General features: G+C 43.7%; 2 protein-coding genes across 2 annotated transcripts in view; one reads left to right on the top strand and one right to left on the bottom strand.

Moving 5' to 3' along the window:
* Positions 1 to 13,389, bottom strand: part of LOC136620959 (cytochrome P450 2K6-like) — a 45,473-nt gene extending 32,084 nt beyond the window's left edge. The window contains exons 1-5 of the mRNA XM_066596094.1: positions 13,272 to 13,389; positions 12,871 to 13,067; positions 9,824 to 9,986; positions 6,401 to 6,550; positions 1,812 to 1,972 (exon numbers count right to left, since the gene is read on the bottom strand). Coding sequence (XP_066452191.1) covers positions 1,812 to 1,972; positions 6,401 to 6,550; positions 9,824 to 9,986; positions 12,871 to 13,050 — 654 coding nt within the window. The 5' untranslated portion in view covers positions 13,051 to 13,067; positions 13,272 to 13,389. The remainder of the gene's footprint in view (positions 1 to 1,811; positions 1,973 to 6,400; positions 6,551 to 9,823; positions 9,987 to 12,870; positions 13,068 to 13,271) is intronic.
* Positions 1 to 24,344, top strand: part of LOC136620929 (cytochrome P450 2K6-like) — a 218,197-nt gene that overhangs the window by 33,024 nt on the left and 160,829 nt on the right. The window lies entirely within an intron of this gene.

The raw sequence follows: 24,344 nt of genomic DNA, 5'->3' as shown, positions 1-24,344 counted from the left end.
AGATGCAGAATGATAAAGTGAACTCTCATCTAAATGTCACCAGTCTAACCCAGGAAGAAGTGCAGTGCCATCTTAAAAAGGTTAAAATAGACAAATCACTGGGTCAATGGCATAGACCTCCGGGTTTTAAGGGAATTAGGTAATGTGACAGACAGACCTTTGTTTCTTATATGTTTAGTGACGGGGTCTCTTCCACTGGATTAGTGTACAGCCAATGTGGTGCCAATACAAAAGTGAACCTGGAAGCTAGAGGCCGGTAAGTCTTACTTCTATTGTAGGTAAAATGTTTGAAGGGTTTCTAAGAGATACTATCCTATAGTGCCTCAAGCAAAATAGCTGTATAACTCCATATCAGCATGGTTTATGAGGGGTCGCTCCTGTTAAACCAACCTGATCTGCTTCTACGAGGAGGTAAGGTCTAGATTTTTTCAAAGCGTTTGATACTGTGCCACATAAAAGGTTGGTATATAAAATGAGAATGCTTGGTCTGGGCGATAATGTGTGTAGGTAGGTAAGTTACTGGCTCAATGATAGAAAGCAGAGGGTGATTATAAATAGTGCCTACTCTGATTGAGTCACCATTACTAATAGGGTGCCATAGGGGGGCAGTTTTGGGCATGCTACGATTTTCTGCGCGGAGACCTTTTAGGTTTCTCCTCTGCCCCCCCCACGGCAGAATATCGCTAGTGATATACCGCCTTGGCCGCGGGCAGGCAGCCTTACTAGACAACCAGTGTCAGGCAGCTGCTATCAAGGCAAATAGGATCATGGGGTGCATCAAAAGAGGTCATGCGGCACATGATGAGAACATTGTTCTTCCTGTGTACAAGTCACTGGTCAGACCACACATGGAATATTGTGTACAGTTTTGGACACTGCTACTCAAAAAGGACATATCAGAGCTTGAGAGGGTACAAATGTGGGCAATTAAAGTAGTAAACAGAATGGGTGATCTACAATACCCAGAAAGGTTATCAAAATTGGGATTATTTAGTTTAGAAAAAAGACAGCTGAGGGACAACCTAATAACTATGTATAAATATATCAGGGGACAACACAGAGATCTCTCCCATCATCTATTTATACCCAGGACTAGAAAAAGAAGGTTGTACCAGACGCACCAGTAGAAAACCCACTATGGGTCAGACCACGGTATGCAATAGCCAAAGGGGGGGGGGGGGGGGATCCAAACCTTTGTCCCCTCAAGCAGTCTAAGTAGCAAAGAAAAGGCCTTTTGGCAGCATCTAGCTTGAAAATGACCTTGCGGTTGAAACGTCGCTACATTTGTATTGTGATGAGATAATAAATTCCTTCTACATGTTGCACCTCTAAATGCTGCCATAGGTCTTTTCTTTGCTATTTATACCCAGAACTGTGACAAGGGGGCATCCTCTACGTCTAGAGGAAAGGAGGTTTCTACACTGGCATAGAAGGGAGTTCTTTACTGTAAGAGCAGTGAACCTGTGGAACGCTCTGCCTGAGATCATGGTTATGGCAAATTCGATAAAAGAGTACAAGAAGGGCTTGGATGCCTTTCTTGAGCGATACAATATCATATGTTATAATCATTAATAACTTCAAAAGGATTGTTGTTCCAGATATTATTCCGATTGCTAGATTGGAGTCAGGAGGGAATTTTTTCCCCTTTAATGGAGAAAATTGGCTTCTACATCATTGGGGTGTGGCATAGGCTGGACTGGATGGACGTGTATTTTTCAGCCTTACATACTTTATTATTTTGTTACTTCAATGGATATTTATCAGTGTTACAGTGAACCCCTTTAAATATAACATGGAGTTGAGCTGCTCACCACAGCCATTGGGTCTCCAAGTAATTTGGCATTTTCATTAACAATCTTTAGAAGCTTCACAAGTGTGGGATCTTCATAAGGAAATCGATGACTCAGTAAGATGGAGACTATAATGTTGGCTACAGCAGCATTTATTGCCATGTGGTTATCAAAGGGTTTGCCTGGAAATATAAGGGTCAGAATATGTTAATTACATCATCTGAAGTATGTAAATATGTAAAATACAACATTTTCTAGTGTATTGAATAATTCCCGTTGCATTGATAGCCAAAAGGCAACCACGCGGCCTCCGATAAAAGCTGAACCAGTGTCATGGCCTTTTGGCTAGCACTGCTGGCACAACAATTTTTCCATCAGCAAAGGTAAGGACATAACTACAATATTGGGTACAGAGCAGGGGCGTAACTAAAGGCTCATGGTGCAATACTTCATCTGTACCCGTACCCATACCTAAACTGTGCTGCCTACAGCTGCAAAACAATTTACATACATGATCTAAGCAGTTGGCATATATTTACATTCCACAACACTTCTGCTCGATTCACAACCCGATTGGTTGTGCGGGTTGGCTGATTCACAATTCCAGCAACCTGATTGGTTGTTTGGGTTGGCTGATTCACAGTGATTGGTTGTTTGGGTTGAATCGAGCAGAAGTGTTGTGGAATCTATATATATAAAGACGAAAGCCCTCACTGACTCACTGACTCACTGACTCGCCACTAATTCTCTAACTTCCATATGTCGTAGAAACTTGAAATTTGGCAAAGGCATAGATTATCTCCAAAATAGGAAAAGTAAAGGGGTCCCAACTCGCTTATTCAATTCTAAGCGCAAAAGAATTAGCGTCCAAATTTTACGCACGTAATCTAATTCTCTCACTTCCCAATGTCATAGAGACTTAAAATTTGGCACGGGCATTGATTATGTCATAAATAGGAAAAGCTAATGGGTCCCAACTCGATTATTTACTTCTAAGCGCAAACAATTTAGCGTCCAAATTTTACGTACGTAATCTAATTCTCTCACTTCCCGATGTCATAGAAACTTGAAATTTGGCACGGACATTGATTATGTCATAAATAGGAAAAGTTAATGGGTCCCAACTTGATTATTCAATTCTAAGCGCAAAGGAATTAGCGTCCAAATTTTATGTACGGAATCTAATTCTCTCACTTCCCGATGTCATAGAAACTTGAAGTTTGGCACGGGCATTGATTATGTCATAAATAGGAAAAGGTAATGGGTCCCAACTCGATTATTCAATTTTAAGCGCAAAAGAATTAGCGTCCAAATTTTACATACGTAATCTAATTCTCTCACTTCCCGATGTCATAGAAACGTGAAATTCGGCATGGGCATTGATTATGTCATAAATAGGAAAGGTAAATGGGTCCCAACTCGCAAAAGAATTAGTTACCTCCATGTGGTGTTTCCTGGGTAACGCAAAGAACCATGCAAAATGGTGAACATATTTTTTTCCTCGGTATCTCTAAAGTAACCACGACTTCATAAGATTTTCCGTGTGAACACCAGATAAACACCAGTACTAAATTAACTAGGGCGAAGCCGGGTATATCAGCTAGTATAAATATATGCAGCCAGTTGGCATAAGCTTTAGATATATGACTCATTTCCTGGACTATGTGAAAATTTGTTTGTAGCCCATTAGGCTGTGTTCATGTTTTTTATTGCATGTTTGAACCACAATTAGGCTACTCTTACACATCATACAGTTAAATGCCCGTTGAAACCAGTGGCATTTTAACGCAATTCTAAGCTGTGTTTTTGCATGCGCAGTACAACATTGAAAAGCACTTTTTAACACACCCCGTCATTGTTATGAGTGATGAGGTGCGTTAAAAAAGGCAAAAACGCAGTGATACAGAACAGGCCATGCTTGAAAATCAGTGTTAGAAACACATGTCTATGAGCCCTATTGAAATGGTAAAAAGTGGTAGGAGTGAGAGCAGCCTTACACTCACATCAAAAAACACATGTGGATTTAAACAATACAAGCATTTTGTTTTGCTTTTTAAACCGCATGCATGTTTTTGATGTGTTTTTTAATTGTATGTAAAGTGTGTAACCATATACAGGAAATACTGTTATACCAGCTGAACATATAATTATATATAGGAGATATCCAGGTTAGGCTGTTTTCACACGGCCGAGAAAATCACGCAAGATTTGTGCGCTTCTATGACGCACGACTCTTTCACAAATATGAACCACAGTCTTTAGAATAGGTTCACACATGAAACAAATCGTGGCACATTCTATCTTTGGGCATGCCCTTGCATCACGCATTGTCTTCAATAGAGACGATGGCAGCATCGCACTACGTGCTAGGTACATGCGGTGTGAGGTTTTCCATTGAAAGCAATGGGAGAAACTCCGCGATGGAGGATCACTACTTCCCCGAAGTGATGCAAGGTGGTTTTGATATAAAGACACCTTGCATCTGCAGGGAAATCACATCCTGACGAGCACAATAACGGGCCGCAAATCACAGTCCGATGTCGCGCTTGCCCGTGTGAAGTTAGCCTTTTGCCAGGATGGTCCTTATCAGTGTATACATGAGATGTAGATTCCCCTGTATACAATGTTATGGAGCATGCTGGTGTAACCTGGATATCGCCTGTATATAATTATGTATGTACAGCTGGTATAAGTTATACCAGGTATACATACAAGATAACATGTGGTACATACCTTGTTGTACCGCATGCACTCCTCCTCTGCTCTCCTGTTCAGCTCCCAAAATTGTCAGTGCACCACCGGCCCGATTCAATCACACTGCCACCGGCGCACTGATAGACTGCAGTTGTGACCAATCGCAACTGCAGTCTATCAGTGGAAGGGAGGAGCATATGCCCGGGGAGTCTGTAGCCTGTAATTGGCTGCCAGCTCCCAGCTAACAGCCCTCCCCTCTTTCAATGCCACCCACAGCAGGCCCGCAGGCTGCGGCAGTGGAACGGCATATGGCAGGGGGTCCCTGGGCCCCGGTTCACGAGGTGGCCGGGTCGCAATTGCTACCCCTAGCTGTACGCCATTGGTACAGAGGTAACCCAGGTTCCGATGCCCGAGGAGGCCCAAATGTCCCTCCGACACCAGTATTACAAGTGGCACATGGTATGTGCGAGCCCTGTTCTAGATTTGTTTTGGGGCCCATGAGCTTCAAACTACACCTTTGACCAGGAGTCACCATGGTCAGACCTTTACTCATTGGACATCGATGGCATATAATAGCAACACCATCATTACAAATGCCATCAATGTCTGTAGTGAGAGTAATAAACCTTGAAAGAGTAGTTTACAGTAGTACAGTTTGATGCAAAGGTACCTTTACACAGAGCGCTTAACACCAGAATTATAGCTTAAAACAGCAAATTCGAGCGATAATACTCCCATGTACATGCGTCTGCCGACAGGGCAGTAGGTGAGAAGTAGCTCACCTGTCAAAGTTGCTTGGTTTTTAGTGGAGCAAAAAACAAGCTATTGTCAGGTCATGTAAACAGGAGACTCTCAATATTTAACTGACTCCTGCTTACTGTGAATGGAGATGGGCAGGCCGGAACGATCCCCAGCCCACTATGCCTCCATTCATTTGAATGACTATCACTCCTGCTTATGAGCTTGACAGTCATCCCATCTAAAGGTGCCTTAAGGCATTCTCAAATTGTAATTGCCTGTGGAGAAAAAGTTCTGATAATCCGTTGCGGTGAAGAATATGGTCTAGAAGGTGTAGTTCAGCTTTAAACTATTGATGACCTATTTTCAGCATAGGCCATCAATAGTAGATTGGCAGAGGTCTGCCATCCGTGTACTCTGGCAATTATTTGTTCGCCGGGCTAGTGCCCTACTGTACGGAGTTTCTGTGTTGCAGTGTTGTGAATGGAGCTGCATGTTTCCGACATCTTAGCAGCTGCTAACAGTATCAGACTGGCCCTGCCAACAGCTGGTCATCAGAGAACCTCTACTGATATATTATTGATGGCCTTTTCTGAGGATGGGTCATCAATAGTCCCTATAATTTTGGCCCAGTTGGATAGTGTCACCTGTACTAGAAAAGTCTCATTAACGTCCCTGACCAAAGGGAGATTTTGTTTGTTTTTGGAAACAACGCCACTGTAGTCCAAAAGATGTCTCTGAGATTGCATCTCCTCCCCATTCAAGCGAAAGCAGATTCTTTTTTCTAATTTTGGGCAATTCCTTTGGGAAGAGCTTACAAACCTCATTCAGAGATTGTCTTGTGCATGAATCCAACTATTGGGTTGACTGCATAGTAAATATACTCATTTGATAGACTACTAACAAAATTTCACAGGTATTCCAGAAGATCATCCACTAGTTGCAGGAACTCATGTGATAACAGAAATCAACCATAGCAGGGAACATGACATCAGACATCACCATTTGAAAATAACCATGGAGCAGATCATGGAGACCTTAGCTGGATGGTTGACATTCAGAATTATCTTCTCTGGTGGGACTATTGTACTCCATGATACAATGGTCTCACTAGATGCCACTATTACTAAGTATAGTAAGTTTAACTCAAGAAGCACCACATGGAACTGTTCACCAACCTTTATAAGATCTGAACTTCTGGACCAAAAAATCACTTTCTTCAATAATCTTATTTTCAATGGTTTCCTTCCCCATTCCAAAATCTCGAAGTGTCGAAAGAGTGAATCGTCTCATCACTTTCCAGTTATCATTGTGAGCAAAAATAACTCCTGAGGACATGAAGGAAAAATAATACAAGACATACAAGATGGTGACCAACATTTTCCCTACAGATCCAATAGTCAAAAATTCTCACAGATGAAAACATTTTTCTTCCTTGGCCATTGAAGCCTGGCTGAGTGGTCATCTGCACAATGAATGGCACATGACCGCCAACCGGCTTCTTCTGGACTATTCTGAAAAGGGAGCTGCTGGAGAAGGCAAATATATATTTTTCATTTATTTTACACCATTTTAAGCTTGTAAAAGTCCAGGTAAACTCCTTTAATTATGAAGGTTAAGGGAAGGTGTTCATAAACAGGAAAAAGGCATTTTCAAAATTTTCTGTTTCATGTTTTAGGCCTTAAAGGGCGCTTCCAAGTTTTTGAAAAAATGGGCAGATTGCAGGACATGGTGAGAAACTTTGGCATACTCACTGCTCTAGTCCCTTGTTGGTCCTGTCATCATTGCCCTCCTTACTTTGGCTGTAGTAGTGACGTATTACGTACATATGGGACCATTGCTGCCAATGATTGTCCTCATCAGTACACATCTTGAGTCCATTAAAGCTAGCTACGATATTCACTGCAGCAGTCAGAGAGAGGGTTACCATTGTAATCAAAGTAAAGAGCCCAGTGGTGAGGATGGAAGTGGTGGCGCCGGATTGGCAAGGGATCAGAGTTGAAACTTATTAGTTTTTGATGGGCCACTCTGAAAGAAACACATTTTTTCTTCCTGCCTCCCTAACCTGATTGCCTGTTGCACTTTGGAAGTCCCCTCTGTGTATTGCAGCCACTTCCATGCCTTGCAGCCCACTGTATGAAGGTGAGATTTTTTACTTTCACTTTCAAATCAATCCCATGATGCATCAGCATAACATTAGCTACAGGCTATACTATTTATGTCTGCTGGGAGGACAGTTTAAGTTTCATTACCTTTTTATTCACCTAAATAAACTGCAGGGCATAAGTATACAGTCAGGAGGAGCTGTGACCTCCTCTCTTATAACTATGTGAAAGGAACTGTGTGACCATCAATAGTAACTGTAATAGAAGTGCCTGTGTGCGCCTATAGATAGTAAGGTATATGCAACAGCATCATACAGACTGAAAAACTGAACACGTAACCCCAAGAAAATCTGAGCTGCTCGGAATTGAGATCACATGACTATATGAGAAAAAAAACAGCTGGGATCTTCAGATATAAAGGAATAACTTACCAAGGTAAAACGAGCTCAGGCACTGTGCAATAAAAAAAATATCTTAACTATGTGCTGTGGGTGGTAGGATTACACTATCAAATATCTAGAGTTTTTCTGTTTTACTATCTTTTGTTGAACACAAGTTTGTGTTACCGATAAAAAAAAAACATGTTTGAAATAGAACAAGCTCTGTTTGTCCAAAACTGTAATGTCCTTTTTCTTGCAGAACAAATAGCTCTCATTCTAAGGCCTCTTTCACATGACTGTGTACGTTTTTATGCTCACCCTTTAGGGCCCCTTTCCACTGGCAAAGAAATCACACATTTTTCGTGCGATGCATGAATGAGTGACAACACATGATTATAAAACGAATGAATTTCAATGGTTTCATTCTCATTCGCGATGTTTTCACTCCAGCGATGCTGCATGAAAAAAAAAAAAAAATCGCAGCATGACCATTCTTTTTGCAATATCGCTCATTGAAAGCTGTGGCAACTGCAGCAGGGGATTCCTTGGATGTGAAACCGCTAGATGCTGTCAAATTCAGGGGCTTCAAGTTGTTGTCAATGTGGCTTGCGGCAGTAGCGCCGGCCCATTGAAAACAAAGGGAGAAGATCGTGCTCCTCTGACACTGCTGTGACTGTGGGACTCCCAGCGGGGATGAAGGAATCCCCTGCCACAGCTGTCACAGCAGTGGCAGAGGATCGCAATCTTCCCCCATTGCTTTCAATGGGGCGGCACTACTGCTGCCCAATTTAAAGCATTGGGATGAAGGGAACCCCCACAGGGATGCTAGGCTGTTTTCACATGGAAATGCCTTGCATGCAGGGGTTTCCCATGTATTGCAAGAGCGATATTGGTTCGTGACTAGAGATGAGCGAACGTACTCGGTAAAGCACTACTCGTCCGAGTAATGTGCTTTATCCGAGTATCTCCCCGCTCGTCCTGAAAGATTCGGGGAGCGCTGCGGAGCGGGGAGCTGCAGGGGAGAGCGGGGAGGAACGGAGGGGAGATCTCTCTCTCCTTCTCTCCCGCCCGCTCTCCCCTGCTCCCCGCCCCACTCACCTGTCAGCAGCGGAGCTCCCCGAATCTTTCAGGACGAGCGGGGAGGTACTCGGATAAAGCACATTACTCGGACGAGTAGTGCTTTACCGAGTACGTTCGCTCATCTCTATTCGTGACTCATACGATATTGCTCTCGCCTGTGAGCAGGAGGCCTTATGCCGTTAAAAATTGCATGAAAGACAAATAGCCGCAATTAAGTCCTGATCTTAATTAGCTTTTTCTCCTCCATTCACATGGCCAGCTGTGGTGTATCAGCGAAAAAATACGCTGCAGCGCAGAAATCCCTCGGTCGACAGAAATCCTCGGAATTACTTCAAATGCTTAAATATAAGCAGCTGTAATCTTTTTGCTGTGTTGGACACTGGAAAAATTCCTGCCCCTTTTTTTCAGCTCTGATCGAACTCTATGGGAGCTGCCAATGTATCTCGGCAAAAGATTGGGCAGGACCTATCTTTTCACGTGCCGTATAAAATCAGTCGCCAATGTGCTATTTTTCCTGATGCAATGTTATTATGCACCCAAAAATATCTTATCTAAATGAATAAATTGGAATCCAATGCTTCAGATGGTGGCGATGTTTGAATGTAGCTCTAATAGCGGCATAAGACCTACACTGTAGGGGAAAGGAGGGATTTAAACAATTTCATTCTCTATTTTGTCCCACCAGGTGAATAGAAGCTGCAATTTTCTGATTGCTTGTATAATACTTTGCAATGCTCAGTATAATAGGCAGATGCTTCTAGCAAACCTGGAGGCATGTGTTAGTCTGGCTGCCATGCAAACCCATCAGTATCTTGTAATTGTGTTTTCAGGCTCTGATGGGCTGACAGAGGGGGGGGGGGGATCCTCTCAACCTCCCGAAATGCGGCAGTTGCTATTGCCAGTTGCATTTAAGGTGTTAGGCAGCTGGGATTTCAGGTAACTTTGATCCTGGCCTTGCAGAAGGAAATCAGCTTTATAGGAATCTGTTCAATTTAAAATGTAAAAAATACTAATGAAGCAATAAGAAGATATTTACCGTATCCTTTTGTTATTTCATGAAAAATTGGCACAATTGGTCTTCCTGAAAATTCATCAGCATGATTGACAAGGGCATCTTTCACTGCATCGTATCCACAGAGTACAACAACTTCCTCTACTCCTAGTTTTATCGTGTATACCGGTCCATACGTCTTCGAGAGCTGCAAAGTGAAGCGGGATGAAGCTATTATTTGGGGTCTAAAGCTGGAATGGCGCACATAAACTTATACTACGTTTGGCAGAGCTCTTAGTGAGCAGTGGAGCACATTCAGAGTAGAACATTCCGTTTTGAGTGAAAGGTTCCTAAAAAAAAAAAAGGTATTATCAGGGTGTGGGTGATCGGCAGGTCGAGAGTCATTAAACAAGGTAGGTTTGGAGCTGGTGACCACAGAAGACTCCGGACTCGAACACGCTGCTAGTGGTGGAGTGGGTATTACCCATTACAGACCAGATTCTGGGCCATACCTTGCATAACCGTCTCTATTGCATCAGTGTATCAGCCTCTGGATCTACTTTATACATCCAATAATTTGGAAGATGCATTCTTGCAATAAGCAAACAGTCTGTTGCAAGTATTACTCAACGTGGACCTCTTATTCATGAACGTTTAATCAACAGGTCATTCAGCAGTCACAGTTCTTTGTAAAACAAACAGTCCGTGGTTCATGAAACTAATTAGTTCATGACTCCATTGCACAAAGGGTTTCTCTTGCTTTTAATTCTGGTAATTATGAGACACAAAGTGGCAGCAGACAAGCAATACAAGCAAAACAATCTTCATCTGTTCAAGCGTGCTCCATTGGGCAACAACTCCTTCCGCAGACCTCACAGGTTAGATAATGGTTCTTGTGTGCAGGCCATGTAAGGGGGCCTGGTACAGAATCCCCACTGCCAACCGCTCTTCCCTTCTCACATCACTGCTGGTGTACTCTGCTCCGATGCGGTGCCAAAATTATGTTTTCTAGTGGCAGAAACTTCCCCAACATGTGGCCTCCCGACAGCCAATCACTAAAATAGTATAAATGTAATTTGCAAAAGGAGCTACAAGCAGTAACAATGGATGACCACCGGAGGTCTGTCAGACTGGGGTGTTTGGGGACCAACAGTAAAATTCATTCTGCGGTCTCACAGCAAAATTACATGCAAATATTACCTGATTGCCATTCAAACTTTTCCTGGCCCCCACATTCTTCTTACATTTCAAGGGGAAGGTGACAGCATTTGTGTGCAGCCCTGTCTCTACTGAAGTATGTGCCACTGATGCAGCTGTAAGGGACCGGGGACCACTCCTGATTTAGGGCCCACCAGGAAATTCACCTGTTCCCCTGTGGGCCAGTCCAAGTTGGCATGGCAATGCCAAATAAATTGACTACTTTCTTTTTTTTACTACTCTTGAATATAACATAGAACTTTTGTAACCACTATCCAAAAATGTATAAAAACACTTAAAGGGGTTGTCCCGCGGCAGCAAGTGGGGTTATACACTTCTGTATGGCCATATTAATGCACTTTGTAATGTACATTGTGCATTAATTATGAGCCATACAGAAGTTATCAAAAGTTATTCACTTACCTGTTCCGTTGCTGGCGTCCTCGTCTCCATGGTTGCCGTCTAATTTTCGCCGTCTAATGGCCAAATTAGACGCGCTTGCGCAGTCCGGGTCTTCTCCTCTTCTCAATGGGGCTCCGTGTAGCTTCGTGTAGCTCCGCCCCGTCACGTGCTGATTCCAGCCAATCAGGAGGCTGGAATCGGCAATGGACCGCACAGAAGCCCTGCGGTCCACCGAGGGAGAAGATGCCGGCAGCCATCTTCAGCAGGTAAGTAAGAAGTCACCGGAGCGCGGGGATTCAGGTAAGCGCTGTCCGGTGTTCTTTTTTAACCCCTGCATCGGGGTTGTCTCGCGCCGAACGGGGGGGGGGGGGGTTGAAAAAAAAAAAAAACGGTTTCGGCACGGGACAACCCCTTGAATCACCTCCAGGTGCTTCCAACCTTTTCTTACAGACTCAAATCAATGAGCTTTATCTGATTAAGATATCACATTGCCAAATACCCAGAGAAAATTGATGGGGGGCTGGGTGAGATCCCTATCCAGGACCCTCATCTAACAGCTACAGCTAAAGGGCATTTTATATGGCCTAATGATTAAGCAAGAACAGTTAAGGGCTCCTACCCGCTTGCATTTTTTTAACACTGCGATATCACTGCGTTTTTCTAACGTGATTGTCAATGAGACATTCTAATGTTAAAAACGCATCGCACAAAAATCACAAAGCATAAACTTACAATGGCTTTTTAACATTAGAAAGTCCCATTGACGATCACATTATAAAAAAATGTAGTGATATTGCAGCGTTAAAAAAAAACGCAAGTGTGTAGGAGCCCTTAGGAACGTTCTACTTCCCAATGATTTTGCCCTGTGAAGGTACTGTCGATCAACCAAAACTCTTATTCATCAAGTGATCACATGTTTTATGCAGCACAATAATTTATCATTGTTGGCACCACATCTTCCAATGTGAATGGGGGAATATGCTGCTGATGATGAAACCCTATGAAGTGAAATGATCGTTGGTCCCCCCATTGAGTCTGAATTGGCTTGTGTGAAGGCCCAGAAGGTGAGCACCAATCTCGATAATCAGCACTTGTTATCACTGGCAATAATTCTATACATGTAAAAGGAGCCTAGAAATGGCTATAAAGAGTTTCTTATTCCTGACGACCTACCATGTATGTGTACCCCATGGACAGTCCCATTCATTTAACTGAAAACTGTGTAATGCTTAATTTCACCTGTGGTGGCGCTGCAAGGAAATTAAACACTTATTATCGGGTTCAATTAGACATTACAGCTGATTGCTGAGGGTTTCATCTGCTGGTCCTCCTGATCAGCTTTCTATGATCTGACCCTTCTGTCAAAAGGGATAGTATTGTATAGAGTGGACAACTCCTTATTTACTCTCTATACTGTATGCAGCTTATTATATTCCCCTGCCTGCTGAACCCTTCAGGATACAATAGTCATACAATCTGAATGTGAATGTTACCTGATGAAGTGTTTGATATGGTTTCTTCAGGTCCAGAATGTGCAGATTTCCAATGATGGGTAGCGGTCTGGGTCCGGGGGGCAGATTATATTTACCACTTTTCCGTCCGTAGAAAAATAGGGCAACAAAAACGCACAGAATGACAGACAGAACCAACGTGGTGGGATCAGAGAGGTCCATGGTGCCGGGAAAGGTTACTATGGAAAGACAAATATAAATATGATTGCATAATGTAGGTAACAGACAATATCTGATGTATGTAGAGAAACATGAGGACGTTCCTCATTAGGGAGAACCCACTACAAAAGCATTTGGTTCAACATAGAACTGCAGATAAACCGACTACATTATCTAACTTAGTAAGTCATTAACAAAAATCTATCTCCTATAGCTCTTCTTACCTAAGATCCTGCAATGATCCCAGTAAGATTTCTCTTTTAGTCCCTCCCAATGCTTAGATTGTGACTGGAAGGTAGACGGCGTCCAGCTCGTCAGCTTGAATTACCAGTTCTGATTCACATTGTATAAAACCAGAAGTGTAATCAGATAGTTATAGTTGAACTCTGACCAGATACTCAGCCATCTACAGGACTGAGGGTTCAGTAATGTTGCACCATCACAGTACAAATAGGATAAAGAAATGTAACTCGTTTATCAAATAACTGGTATATAACCGCTGGAATCCATTCAAATGCTGGCATTTGGGTTGGACAAATAAGTATAAAAGGCAACACAGCAGTCTAAAGTTCATCTTTCCTGCATTAGAGCACATTGTGTTATACCAAGATTCACCTTTATCACCTATCCCCAGGATGGGTAATAAAAGTCGATCAGTGGGGGTTGGATGTCCCTCTCTTCTGTCACTGTGGGTTGACTGCACACCCCCTATTAATATGTGGAAATGCACTGCCAAAACAGTAATTGGTCTGATTGTTATCCAAGTCACAATTATAGACAAACGGTTGTATCATTTATGCCTTTTATTGAGCAAAGATTCACAGTGCTAGGAGAAATACTAAGCAAACCCTTGTATTTAATAACCCATAGATCCCCCCCTTTAGTAGCAGTCATTTCCACCAAATATTACCTTAACCTACAAATAAGATTTGTACAACATGGAGGACAGATTTTGGACCATTCCTCCCTGCAACTGTGTTTTCGTTCACCAATATTTCTAGGATGCCTTGCATGTACAGCCCTCCTCAGGCCATGCCACAGCATATCAATAGGGTTATGTACAGGGCACTGACTTGTACTCCTTTCTAAACCAGTCTTCAGGTGATTTACTTGTGTGCTTTGGGTCATTGTCCTCTGGCATTACCCAATGTCTCTTTAGCTTCAGGTCCTTACATTAGCTTGTAAAAGGTTTTGATTCAAACTTAGGGCTCTTTAACACTGAACAATAATTGTTAATATTTTCTCTGGATTGCGGGAATCTGAACAATAATCATTCAATGTAAATGCCAGCAGCGACTGAACAATGAATGCTAATTAATTTGTCATTTAATTACTTTAGGCATAAAAACAGTTGTTCATAGAGGCTATCATTCCTTTATGAACAACGGCCTGCTTACAGTGAATGGAGGCAGGTAGCCAGAACGATCTCCAGCCTGCTCGGCCTCCATTGACTGAGTGTCTCGGTTTCTACGGTGTACATTTTGTCACTATTGATGTGTACTATTACTTTCATCATATGTTTGTGTGCAATTAGTCCTTGGGACCTATATATTTCTCTGTTGTATTGAGATTTGTTGTGCACTTTAAACCCTATCCAATGGATATCTTTATCTCCTTGTGTTTGTTATATGTATTTATGTATGTCTGGTTAGCTTATTATTAGCTCACACTCCTATTTTCCTTTTGGGTTTATACATTAGTAATCATTGCAGAAATCCGGGGAATTTCAAATGACTTGCTTTTACTTGCAACTGTATAAATATTGTGCCAACATAGGAGGTATTTTGATCTTGGGAGCGCCATCTGTCCTCCACCTAGATGGGTGATCGCACCTCAGTAATCCACGTCTTGGGCAGAATTTGGGTAAAATTCAGGAAGTTCATTAATTTTGGTAACCTAAAAAACATCAAAAGTATCAGTCTTTGCACTGTTATAGTCACAGTACAAATATTCATCAAAGAAACCAATTCAGTGGCAGCAGGAATATGCTGCATAAAATCACAAATGCTTTATTCTTCTACCTTCAGTAAAATGCGACGTTTCTACCATTAAACGGTCTTTTTCAAGAAAGTTATTCATGGCTGCCTGGTCGCTAAATAACACAAGTTTTCCTACATCAGGCCTAGGGCTTCAAAGCACAAAGTCCATCACACTTGTTACTCAAGCAGGGTGTCACCCCAGGGCACGTCAACCCCTGTCAGGATCGTAGCTTCCAGTGCTCATTGTGTCTGCAGGTTTTACCTCCTCCAGTTACAACCATACAGCTGTCTCTGTTGATTAGCACACAGAATATCTTTTACAACCCTCTGCAGGCTATTTTGTGTATGTCTTGCCATATATCCCCACCCCTGTGCTAAAGTCCATAGGGCTTATTACAGGACCTAACTCTCCCGGGCCAAAGCTCCACGCTCACGGATCTCTAGTATCAGGCTCTCTCCACTTTCTTCATGTTCTACTAAACTGAGCACCCCCTCACCATCTAGCACTGTCTTGTTGACCTTGATAATATCTTCTTCAGAGTATACATCACGCACAGTCGGTACTTCTTCAACATTTTCCTTACTCATCTTCTGCTTTAATGCTTCCTGTTCTACAGATAAACTCTTCTCTTGGGTTGCTCTCAATCAAGAGATTTTTCTTCTCTTGCAGTTGTCCAATATGCTTTTCCTCCGGCTTTCTTATTTCGGTTAACAACTCCTTTTCCTTTTGGCTGAACTCATCTTTTTCGCCCAATTCTTCCAGATTTTTCTGATTCAAATGTTCTCCAGCTTGGTCCACAAGCAGTTTGTAATTTCCAGCTTGCAAAATAGCATCTCTCATCTTAAACAGAGTGGCAGCCAGTTTATTCTCTCCATCTGTAAAGTCACTCCTCATGTCTTCTCTGGATGCCTTAGTGGCTTCCAACTCTTTTGCAATTCTACAGCTGCTCCTGCACCTCATGCAGTTTCTGGATAGCTTCTTCTCTACTATTATTTACAGAGGCAATTTCTTCCTTTAAGATTTTTCCAGTTTCCACAAACTGTTCACATATAGCCCCCAGGCTACCTTCCAAACACAACTTTGCATACTTTTTGCTTGTAACTCATCTTTAAGATTCTCCTACTGGGTCTTCATTTCTTCTGGCTGTTGGAACACACTCTTGGACTTTTTTTTAGTTCCAGAGCTTTCTAAGTTAAGAATCTGTGGGGACAAGACAGGAACCAGAGGATGTGATTTTATTCACCAGGTGCACGTTAATCGTCTTCTCCTCTGCAGTGGCGGTATCTCACTTTACTGCACTAAAGCGAGATGCCGCTGGCTTTGGAGGAGGACTGACTGTTTGCGGGGACCCTGGTATGTATAACAATCACATCGCTGGGTACCTGACATATCTCCATAACATCCTAGCACTGATAGGCTGTTTTTACGCTGACAAAGTATGATTGTTCTCAGGACGAGAACCCAAGTAATCGTGTAGAAATTATATTTTTTAATAGCTATGAAAAATACATGATATTATAGCAAGCTTTCAAACCCACGCAGTGTTCTTCCTCAGGCATAATGGAACACATCTAAATACATATTTATATAAAAACATATACACATGATCACATGGGAGAGCACAAACATGTTGTGCTTAATTTGCACTTGAAACGAATTCCAGAACAGGATAAGAGGGCACAGACGTGATGTAATTAATAGCACTTAGATAAATACCATAAAGAGGTGAGCATAACAGTAAACACTTAATTAGTCCAGTGTCAAGGAATGTGAATGGTTTATGGTCTTTAAATTGATGTTAGGGGGTCATCACGCCAGCGTGTTACCTCTGCTCTGGGTTTCTTATATCTCCTAATCTCCACTGATGTAAAAAACTTCCTTCGACATTCATACCGCTTTCTGATAGTATCGAAGGTGGTTAGAAGCTTATATTCCTCAATTCTTCTGTGATGTTGGGACTTAAAATTTTCTTTAGGTATAATAACTTTCATATGTTGCAAGTTGTTTCCGTGACTAGAAAAATGCTTTGCCACAGGTAATTCTGTCTTTCTCCCTTTAATCGTGTGGCCATTCATGTGAATGGCCATGTTTTCCAGCATAACATGCCCAAAAGATAGCTCAGGCCCTATATTTTTGTGTGCTGGAAATTCCAGATACATTATAGTAACGAGAATGAAACCATTGGTAAGAATTAGAGTTGGGTGAGCATACTCTGTCGAGCTTGATGCTCGTTCGAGTATTAGCATACTCGATGGTGCTCGTTACTCGAACGAGCATCAAGTCGTGTTCGACACCGCCCCAGAGAGAAAGAGAGAGTGAGAGAGAGAGAAAAAAAAAAGTTCGGGACCCAGCATCCCACATACAAAAATGCTTGAGTCTCCCGTTGTAGTCAATGGGGTTCGTTACTCGAGTAGAGCTCTTGAATTTTAGGAAAAGCTTGACTCTATTAACGCGGACACGAGCATTTGGGTGCTCGCTCATCTCTAGTAACAATGGGTTCTATACTCTGTGTATTTTGTTTTCAGAATTTCCAGAAAGCAGCATATACCAAAGTTACCAATTATATTGTCAAATTGATTGCTAAGCCAAATTTATGTTTTTTTTTCAGATTTGTAAAGAATTCAGCTATATTTGATATTTAGGCTATTAACAAGTTATATATACACAAATCTGCTGCACAAAAGAGAAAAATATAAGAATCAAAAGACTTTAGTAGCTATCAGCTAATGACAACATTTTTTCAAGAAATAAAATGTTTTGAGCAGAAATCTACTAACAGTTGCTACACTACCGCGGACACATCTACTTCTATCCAGCTATCGACTAGTGATGAAGGTGGTCAGACCCAGAATGTCCAATTTTGGTTAATTAAAAAAAAATAAAATTTAACAATAATTTTTATTGAGTTTTCAATAGTACATTTAAGGATAACCGTATTATCAGTAGATTGTTTATCATGTTACAGTATAATAGCTACCAGCCTTTTATCAATAAAGTTATAAACTTTTAACAAAAAAATGACAATCAGATGTTAACGTGCGTTGCATTTTCATTGTTATTGTCGGAAAAAACATTACTCAAGAATAAACAATGGCCTAGGCAGGGCCAATTCACCATGTAGCAAGGAAAGGATAGGTGTAGGGAAGAGTAGGAAGGGTGAGGGGGGATTCTCTCTCTCTCAAGGCTGATACCCCAAAGGGCGAAGACACCAGAATTCTGGATTTAGGTTAATAGATTCAACCCCGCTGTGGGAAAGCTATAGTTTATCCATGGAGTCCAGATACTGAGGAATTTATCCCTTTTATCTTCCGTTATCGAGGTTAGTTTTTCATTTATGAGGTACCAATTTATTTGGCGTTTAACTTTGGAAAAATCCAGAGTAGCCTTACGCCAGGAATGGGCAATAGTTTGTTTTGTAGCTAGGAAGATAAATGAAATAAATTTTCTGGAATTTGGGGGTATATTCTTGATTTATTTATTTTTTTTGTTCAGCAGGGCCTCCCATGGATTTTTGCGCAGGTTATGGAACATTACTGAATAGATTAAAGAGTACGTGCTAATCCTTAGTCGATTGACTCTACGGCAGGACCACCATGTATGGAGCATGTCACTGGGGGACGAACAACCTCGGAAACAGTTCTTTGAATAACTGGGGACCGCATGTGCAATTCGGGTGAGGACTAGATACCAACGCAGAAGAACTTTGTATAAAGTTTCCAGCATTAGTATCTTACGGGCCCCACTGTTGGTAGATCTCCATATCTGAGACCACTCCTCCTCGCTCGGAACCTCCCCTAGATCCCGTTCCCATTTAGTTACATAAGGTAATTGTATGCGGAATTTGGTGTGAACAAGGTTAGAGTAAATTTGGGAGATGAGGCCTTTTGACTGTGGGTATTTAAGGCAGTAGGATTCAAAGGGGGTGAGGGAGTATGGAGGTTTTGTGTTCTTCAGTAGGGAAGTTGACCAATTTTTTAATTGTAAGTAGCGGAATATTTCTGTGGATAGTAAATCCTTATTCTTCTGTAGGATGGGGAACGCCATCACACCTTCTTTTGAAAGTAAATGGTTTAGTTTGGTAATACCTCTATTTGTCCAATTTTGAAAAGCTAAAGGGGAGTCTTGGCCTGGTGGAAATAAGCGGTTACGTAGGAGTGGCAGGAGAGGTAGGTGAGGAGAGATCAGGTTCCTTGAATTTTTAACGGAGTCCCAAACTTTAAGGTAATGTTTTATGATGGGATTAGATTTACTGGGTCTGTAAGTCGGGGGGATCCACAATAGTGAATCTAGTGTGAGGGGATGGATTTCCATGGCCTCTATGGAGAGCCAAAGAGGGGCATTTATAGTGGAATGTAGGTAGGCTAACTGGGCTACCTGGTAGTATTTTGTTATATGAGGAGATCCCAAACCTCCTTGTTGCCTATGTCTAAACAGAGTGGAACGAGATACTCTGGGGATTGAGTTATTCCAGATGAAGCAGAGGGTCATCTGTTGAAGTGTTTTGAAGAGATGCCCAGTAACATGTACTGGAAGAGCTCGAAAGAAATAGAGGAGTTTAGGAAGGAAAACATCTTCAAGGAGTTCACCCTTCCTATCCATGATATATGGTATCGGTTCCAACTTTCTAGTAGTTGACGTAGTTTGCGGAGGAGTGGTGTATAGTTTTGTGTATACAACAAGTCGTAGGAGTTAGTCAGGTGCACTCCCAAGTAGTCCAGCAACCCCCCTCCCCATCCATTGAAATGAGAAGTTGGATTGCAGTTGAGAGAGTGTGCGTGAGGGCATGGTGAGGTTAAAGGCTTTTGATTTTGTTTCGTTAATTTTCAAGCCAGAGATCGACCCGAACCTGGACAGCCCCGCAAAGAGATTCGGGATCGTAATGTGGGGAATGATATTATGGCAAATATGTCATATGCAAACATGCTAATTTTATGGTGAACCCCGGCTAGTTCAATTCCTCTAATATCGGGGTTATTACGGATTTTTATGGCTAGTGGCTCTAAAGCTAAAATTAAAAGGAGTGGGGAAAGGGGGCAACCCTGCCTCGTACCCCGCTGGATCGTGAAATTAGCAGAGCAAAAGCCTTTATAGCAGATAAAGGCTTTAGGATAATTATATAGGATTCGTAGCCAAGATAAGAATTCTGTAGGGAACTTCCAGTGTTCTAAGACTGAGAACAGGTATGACCAGCTCAGGGTATCGAAGGCTTTGTAAACATCCAGGGAAAGCAACATTGCAGGGATCCCCGTAGTTTGGCAGATATGTGTGAGGTGTGTTATCCTACGAATTCTATCTGGGGCTTGTCGGCCTGGAATAAAGCCTACTTGGTCCTTTCCAATTATGGATGGTAAGACTGTATTAAGTCTTGAGGCTAGGATCTTTGTAAGGAGTTTTATGTCAATATTGATTAAGGAGATAGGCCGGAAGTTTTGTTTGTCTAGCGGATCTCTATCGGGCTTGGGGATCATGGATATAGCTGCCCATAGTGATGTTTGTCCTACTTGTTGACCATCTGGTATTGCATTAAAATAATTTGCTAGATGGGTATGAAGAAACTGAGAGAATTTTTTGTAGTAAGTAGCTGTGAAGCCATCCGGCCCCGGACGTTTGTTCACTTTCAGTGTTTTTATGGAGTCTTTAACCTCTTCTGGAGTGATTTTTTTTCAGCCAAATGTTCCAAAAATGTCTCTGCGAGAGTGGGGAATGTAGTTTCTCTTAGGTATGTGTGTACTTGCTCTATTGGCATGTTTTGTGGTTGGGAGTATAGTTTAGATAAGAACTGTCTAAATTCAGTTATTATAGTCAATGGGTTTGCCGTGACTATGTCCAGAGCCGTACAAAAGGGCTTACTATTAGAGATGAGCGAGCACCAAAATGCTCGGGTGCTCGTTACTCGGGACGAAATTATCGCGATGCTCGAGGGTTCGTTTCGAGTAACGAACCCCATTGAAGTCAATGGGCGACCCGAGCATTTTTGTATATCGCCGATGCTCGCTAAGGTTTTCGTTTGTGAAAATCTGGGCAATTCAAGAAAGTGATGGGAACGACACAGCAACGGATAGGGCAGGCGAGGGGCTACATGTTGGGCTGCATCTCAAGTTCCCAGGTCCCACTATTAAGCCACAATACCGGCAAGAGTGGGCCCCCCCCCTCCCAACAATTTTTACTTCTGAAAAGCCCTCATTAGCAATGCATACCTTAGCTGACACTTCTCCTGCGTTACATGCTGCCCAACCCCCCCCACGACCCAGTGTCCACAGCGCACACCAAACTGTCCCTGCCCAGCCTTCAGCTGCCCTCATGCCACGCCACCCTCATGTCTATTTATAAGTGCGTCTGCCATGAGGAGGAACCGCAGGCACACACTGCAGAGGGTTGGCACGGCTAGGCAGCGACCCTCTTTAAAAGGGGCGGGTGATAGTCCACAATGCTATACAGAAGCAATGAGAAATCCAATCCTGTGCCACCTCCATCTGGAGCTGCACACGTGGGCATAGCAATGGGGAACCTATGTGCCACACACTATTCATTCTGTCAAGGTGTCTGCATGCCCCAGTCATACCGCGGGTTTTTATAAATAGTCACAGGCAGGTACAACTCCGCAATGGGAATTCCGTGTGCACCCACAGCATGGGTGGCTCCCTGGAACCCACCGGCGGTACATAAATGTATCCCATTGGATTGCCCATAACAGCTGAGGTAATGTCGTGCTTAATGCAGGTGGGCTTCGACCCACACTGCATGCCCCAGTCCGACCGGGGTTCTTTACAAGTGGACACATGCAGTTACAACTCCCTGTGGACCCACGGCATGGGTGGCTCCCTGGAACCCCCCAGCGGTACATAAATATATCCCATTGCAGTGCCCAACACAGCTGATGTAACGTCAGCTGTAATGCAGGTGGGCTAAAAATTCATTTGATTACACTGTAGGCGAGGGCCCCCAAAAATTGGTGTAGCAACAGTACTAATGTACCTGAGAAAAATTGCCCATGCCCAACCAAGAGGGCAGGTGAAATCCATTAATCGCTTTGGTTAATGTGGCTTAATTGGTAACTAGGCCTGGAGGCAGCCCAGTTAAAATAAAAATTGGTTGAGGTGAAAGTTTCAACGCTTTAATGAGCATTGAAACGTATAAAAATTGTTTACAAGAATTATATGACTGAGCCTTGTGGGCCTAAGAAAAATTGTCCGTTCGGCGTGATTATGTGAGGTTTCAGGAGGAGGAGCAGGAGGAGGAGGAATATTATACACAGATTGATGAAGCAAAAAGGTCCCCGTTTTTGATGGTGATAGAGAACGATGCTTCCATCCGCGGGTGCAGCCTACGTATTGCTTAGGTATCGCTGCTGTCCGCTGGTGAAGAAGAGAAGTCTGGGGAAATCCAGCCTTTGTTCATCTTGATGAGTGTAAGCCTGTCGGCACTGTCGGTTGACAGGTGGGTACGCTTATCCGTGATGATTCCCCCAGCCACACTAAACACACTCTCTGACAAGACGCTAGCCGCAGGACAAGCAAGCACCTCCAGGGCATACAGCGCGAGTTCAGGCCACGTGTCCAGCTTCAACACCCAGTAGTTGTAGGGGGCAGAGGCGTCACGGAGGACGGTCATACAATCGGCTACGTACTCCCTCACCATCCTTTTACAGTGCTCCCGCCAACTCAGCCTTGACAGGGGACCGGTGACACAGTCTTGCTGGGGAGCCAGAAAGCTGGCAAAGGCCTTGGAGAATGGTCCCCTGCCTGCGCTGTACATGCTGCCTGATCTCTGCGCCTCCCCTGCTACCTGTCCCTCGGAACTGCGCCTTCGGCCGCTAGCGCTGTCGGATGGGAAGTTTACCATCAGTTTGTCCACCAGCGCCCTGTGGTATGGCATCATTCTGGAACCCCTTTCCTCTTCGGGAATGAGAGTGGAAAGGTTCTTCTTATACCGTGGGTCGAGCAGTGTGTACACCCAGTAATCCGTAGTGGCCAGAATGCGTGTAACGCGAGGGTCACGAGAAAGGCATCCTAACATGAAGTCAGCCATGTGTCCCTGAGTACCTGTACGCAACACATGGCTGTCCTCACTAGGAAGATCACTTGCAGGATCCTCCTCCTCCTCTGGCCATACACGCTGAAAGGATGACAGGCAAGCAGCATGTGTACCCTCAGCAGTGGGCCAAGCTGTCTCTTCCCCCTCCTCCTCATCCTCCTCCCCCTCCTCCTCCTCCTCCTCTGGCCATACACGCTGAAAGGATGACAGGCAAGCAGCATGTGTACCCTCAGCAGTGGGCCAAGCTGTCTCTTCCCCCTCCTCCTCATGCTCCTCCCCCTCCTCCTCCTCCTCAACGCGCTGAGATATAGACATGAGGCTGCTCTGACTATCCAGCGACATACTGTCTTCCCATGCCTCCGTTTCCGAGTGCAAAGCGTCTGCCTTTATGCATTGCAGGGAACTTCTCAAGAGGCTTAGCAGAGGAATGGTGACGCTAATGATTGCAGCATCCCCGCTCAGCATCTGGGTAGACTCCTCAAAGTTTCCAAGGGCCTGGCAGATGGCTGCCAACCAGGCCCACTCTTCTGTAAATAATTGAGGAGGCTGACTCCCACTACGCCGCCCATGTTGGAGTTGCTATTCCACAATAGCTCTTCGCTGCTCATAGAGTCTGGCCAACATGTGGAGCGTAGAGTTCCACTGTGTGGGCACGTCGCACAGCAATCGGTGCACTGGCAGACGAAACCGATGTTGCAGGGTCCGCAGGGTGGCAGCGTCCGTCTTGGAGATGTGGAAATGTGCGCTGACCCGGTGCACCTTTCCGAGCAGGTATGACAAATGGGGGTAGCTTTTCAGAAAGCGCTGAACCACCAAATTAAAGACATGGGCCAGGCATGGCACGTGCGTGAGGCTGCCGAGCTGCAGAGCCGCCACCAGGTTACGGCCGTTGTCACACACGACCATGCCCGGTTGGAGGCTCAGCGGCACAAGCCAGCGGTCGGTCTGCTCTGTCAGACCCTGCAGCAGTTCGTGGGCCGTGTGCCTCTTATCTCCTAAGCTGAGTAGTTTCAGCACAGCCTGCTGACGCTTGCCCACCGCTGTGCTGCCATGCCGCGCGACACCGACTGCTGGCGACGTGCTGCTGCTGACACATCTTGATTGCGAGACAGAGGTTGCGTAGGAGGAGGGTGGTTTAGTGGAGGAAGCATACACCGCCGCAGATACCACCACCGAGCTGGGGCACGCAATTCTGGGGGTGGGTAGGACATGAGCGGTCCCAGGCTCTGACTCTGTCCCAGCCTCCACTAAATTCACCCAATGTGCCGTCAGGGAGATATAGT

This window comes from Eleutherodactylus coqui, chromosome 1 (assembly GCF_035609145.1).
Source record: "Eleutherodactylus coqui strain aEleCoq1 chromosome 1, aEleCoq1.hap1, whole genome shotgun sequence".
Taxonomy (NCBI): Eukaryota; Metazoa; Chordata; class Amphibia; order Anura; family Eleutherodactylidae; genus Eleutherodactylus; species Eleutherodactylus coqui.
This window is presented reverse-complemented; position numbering and strand designations above follow the sequence as displayed.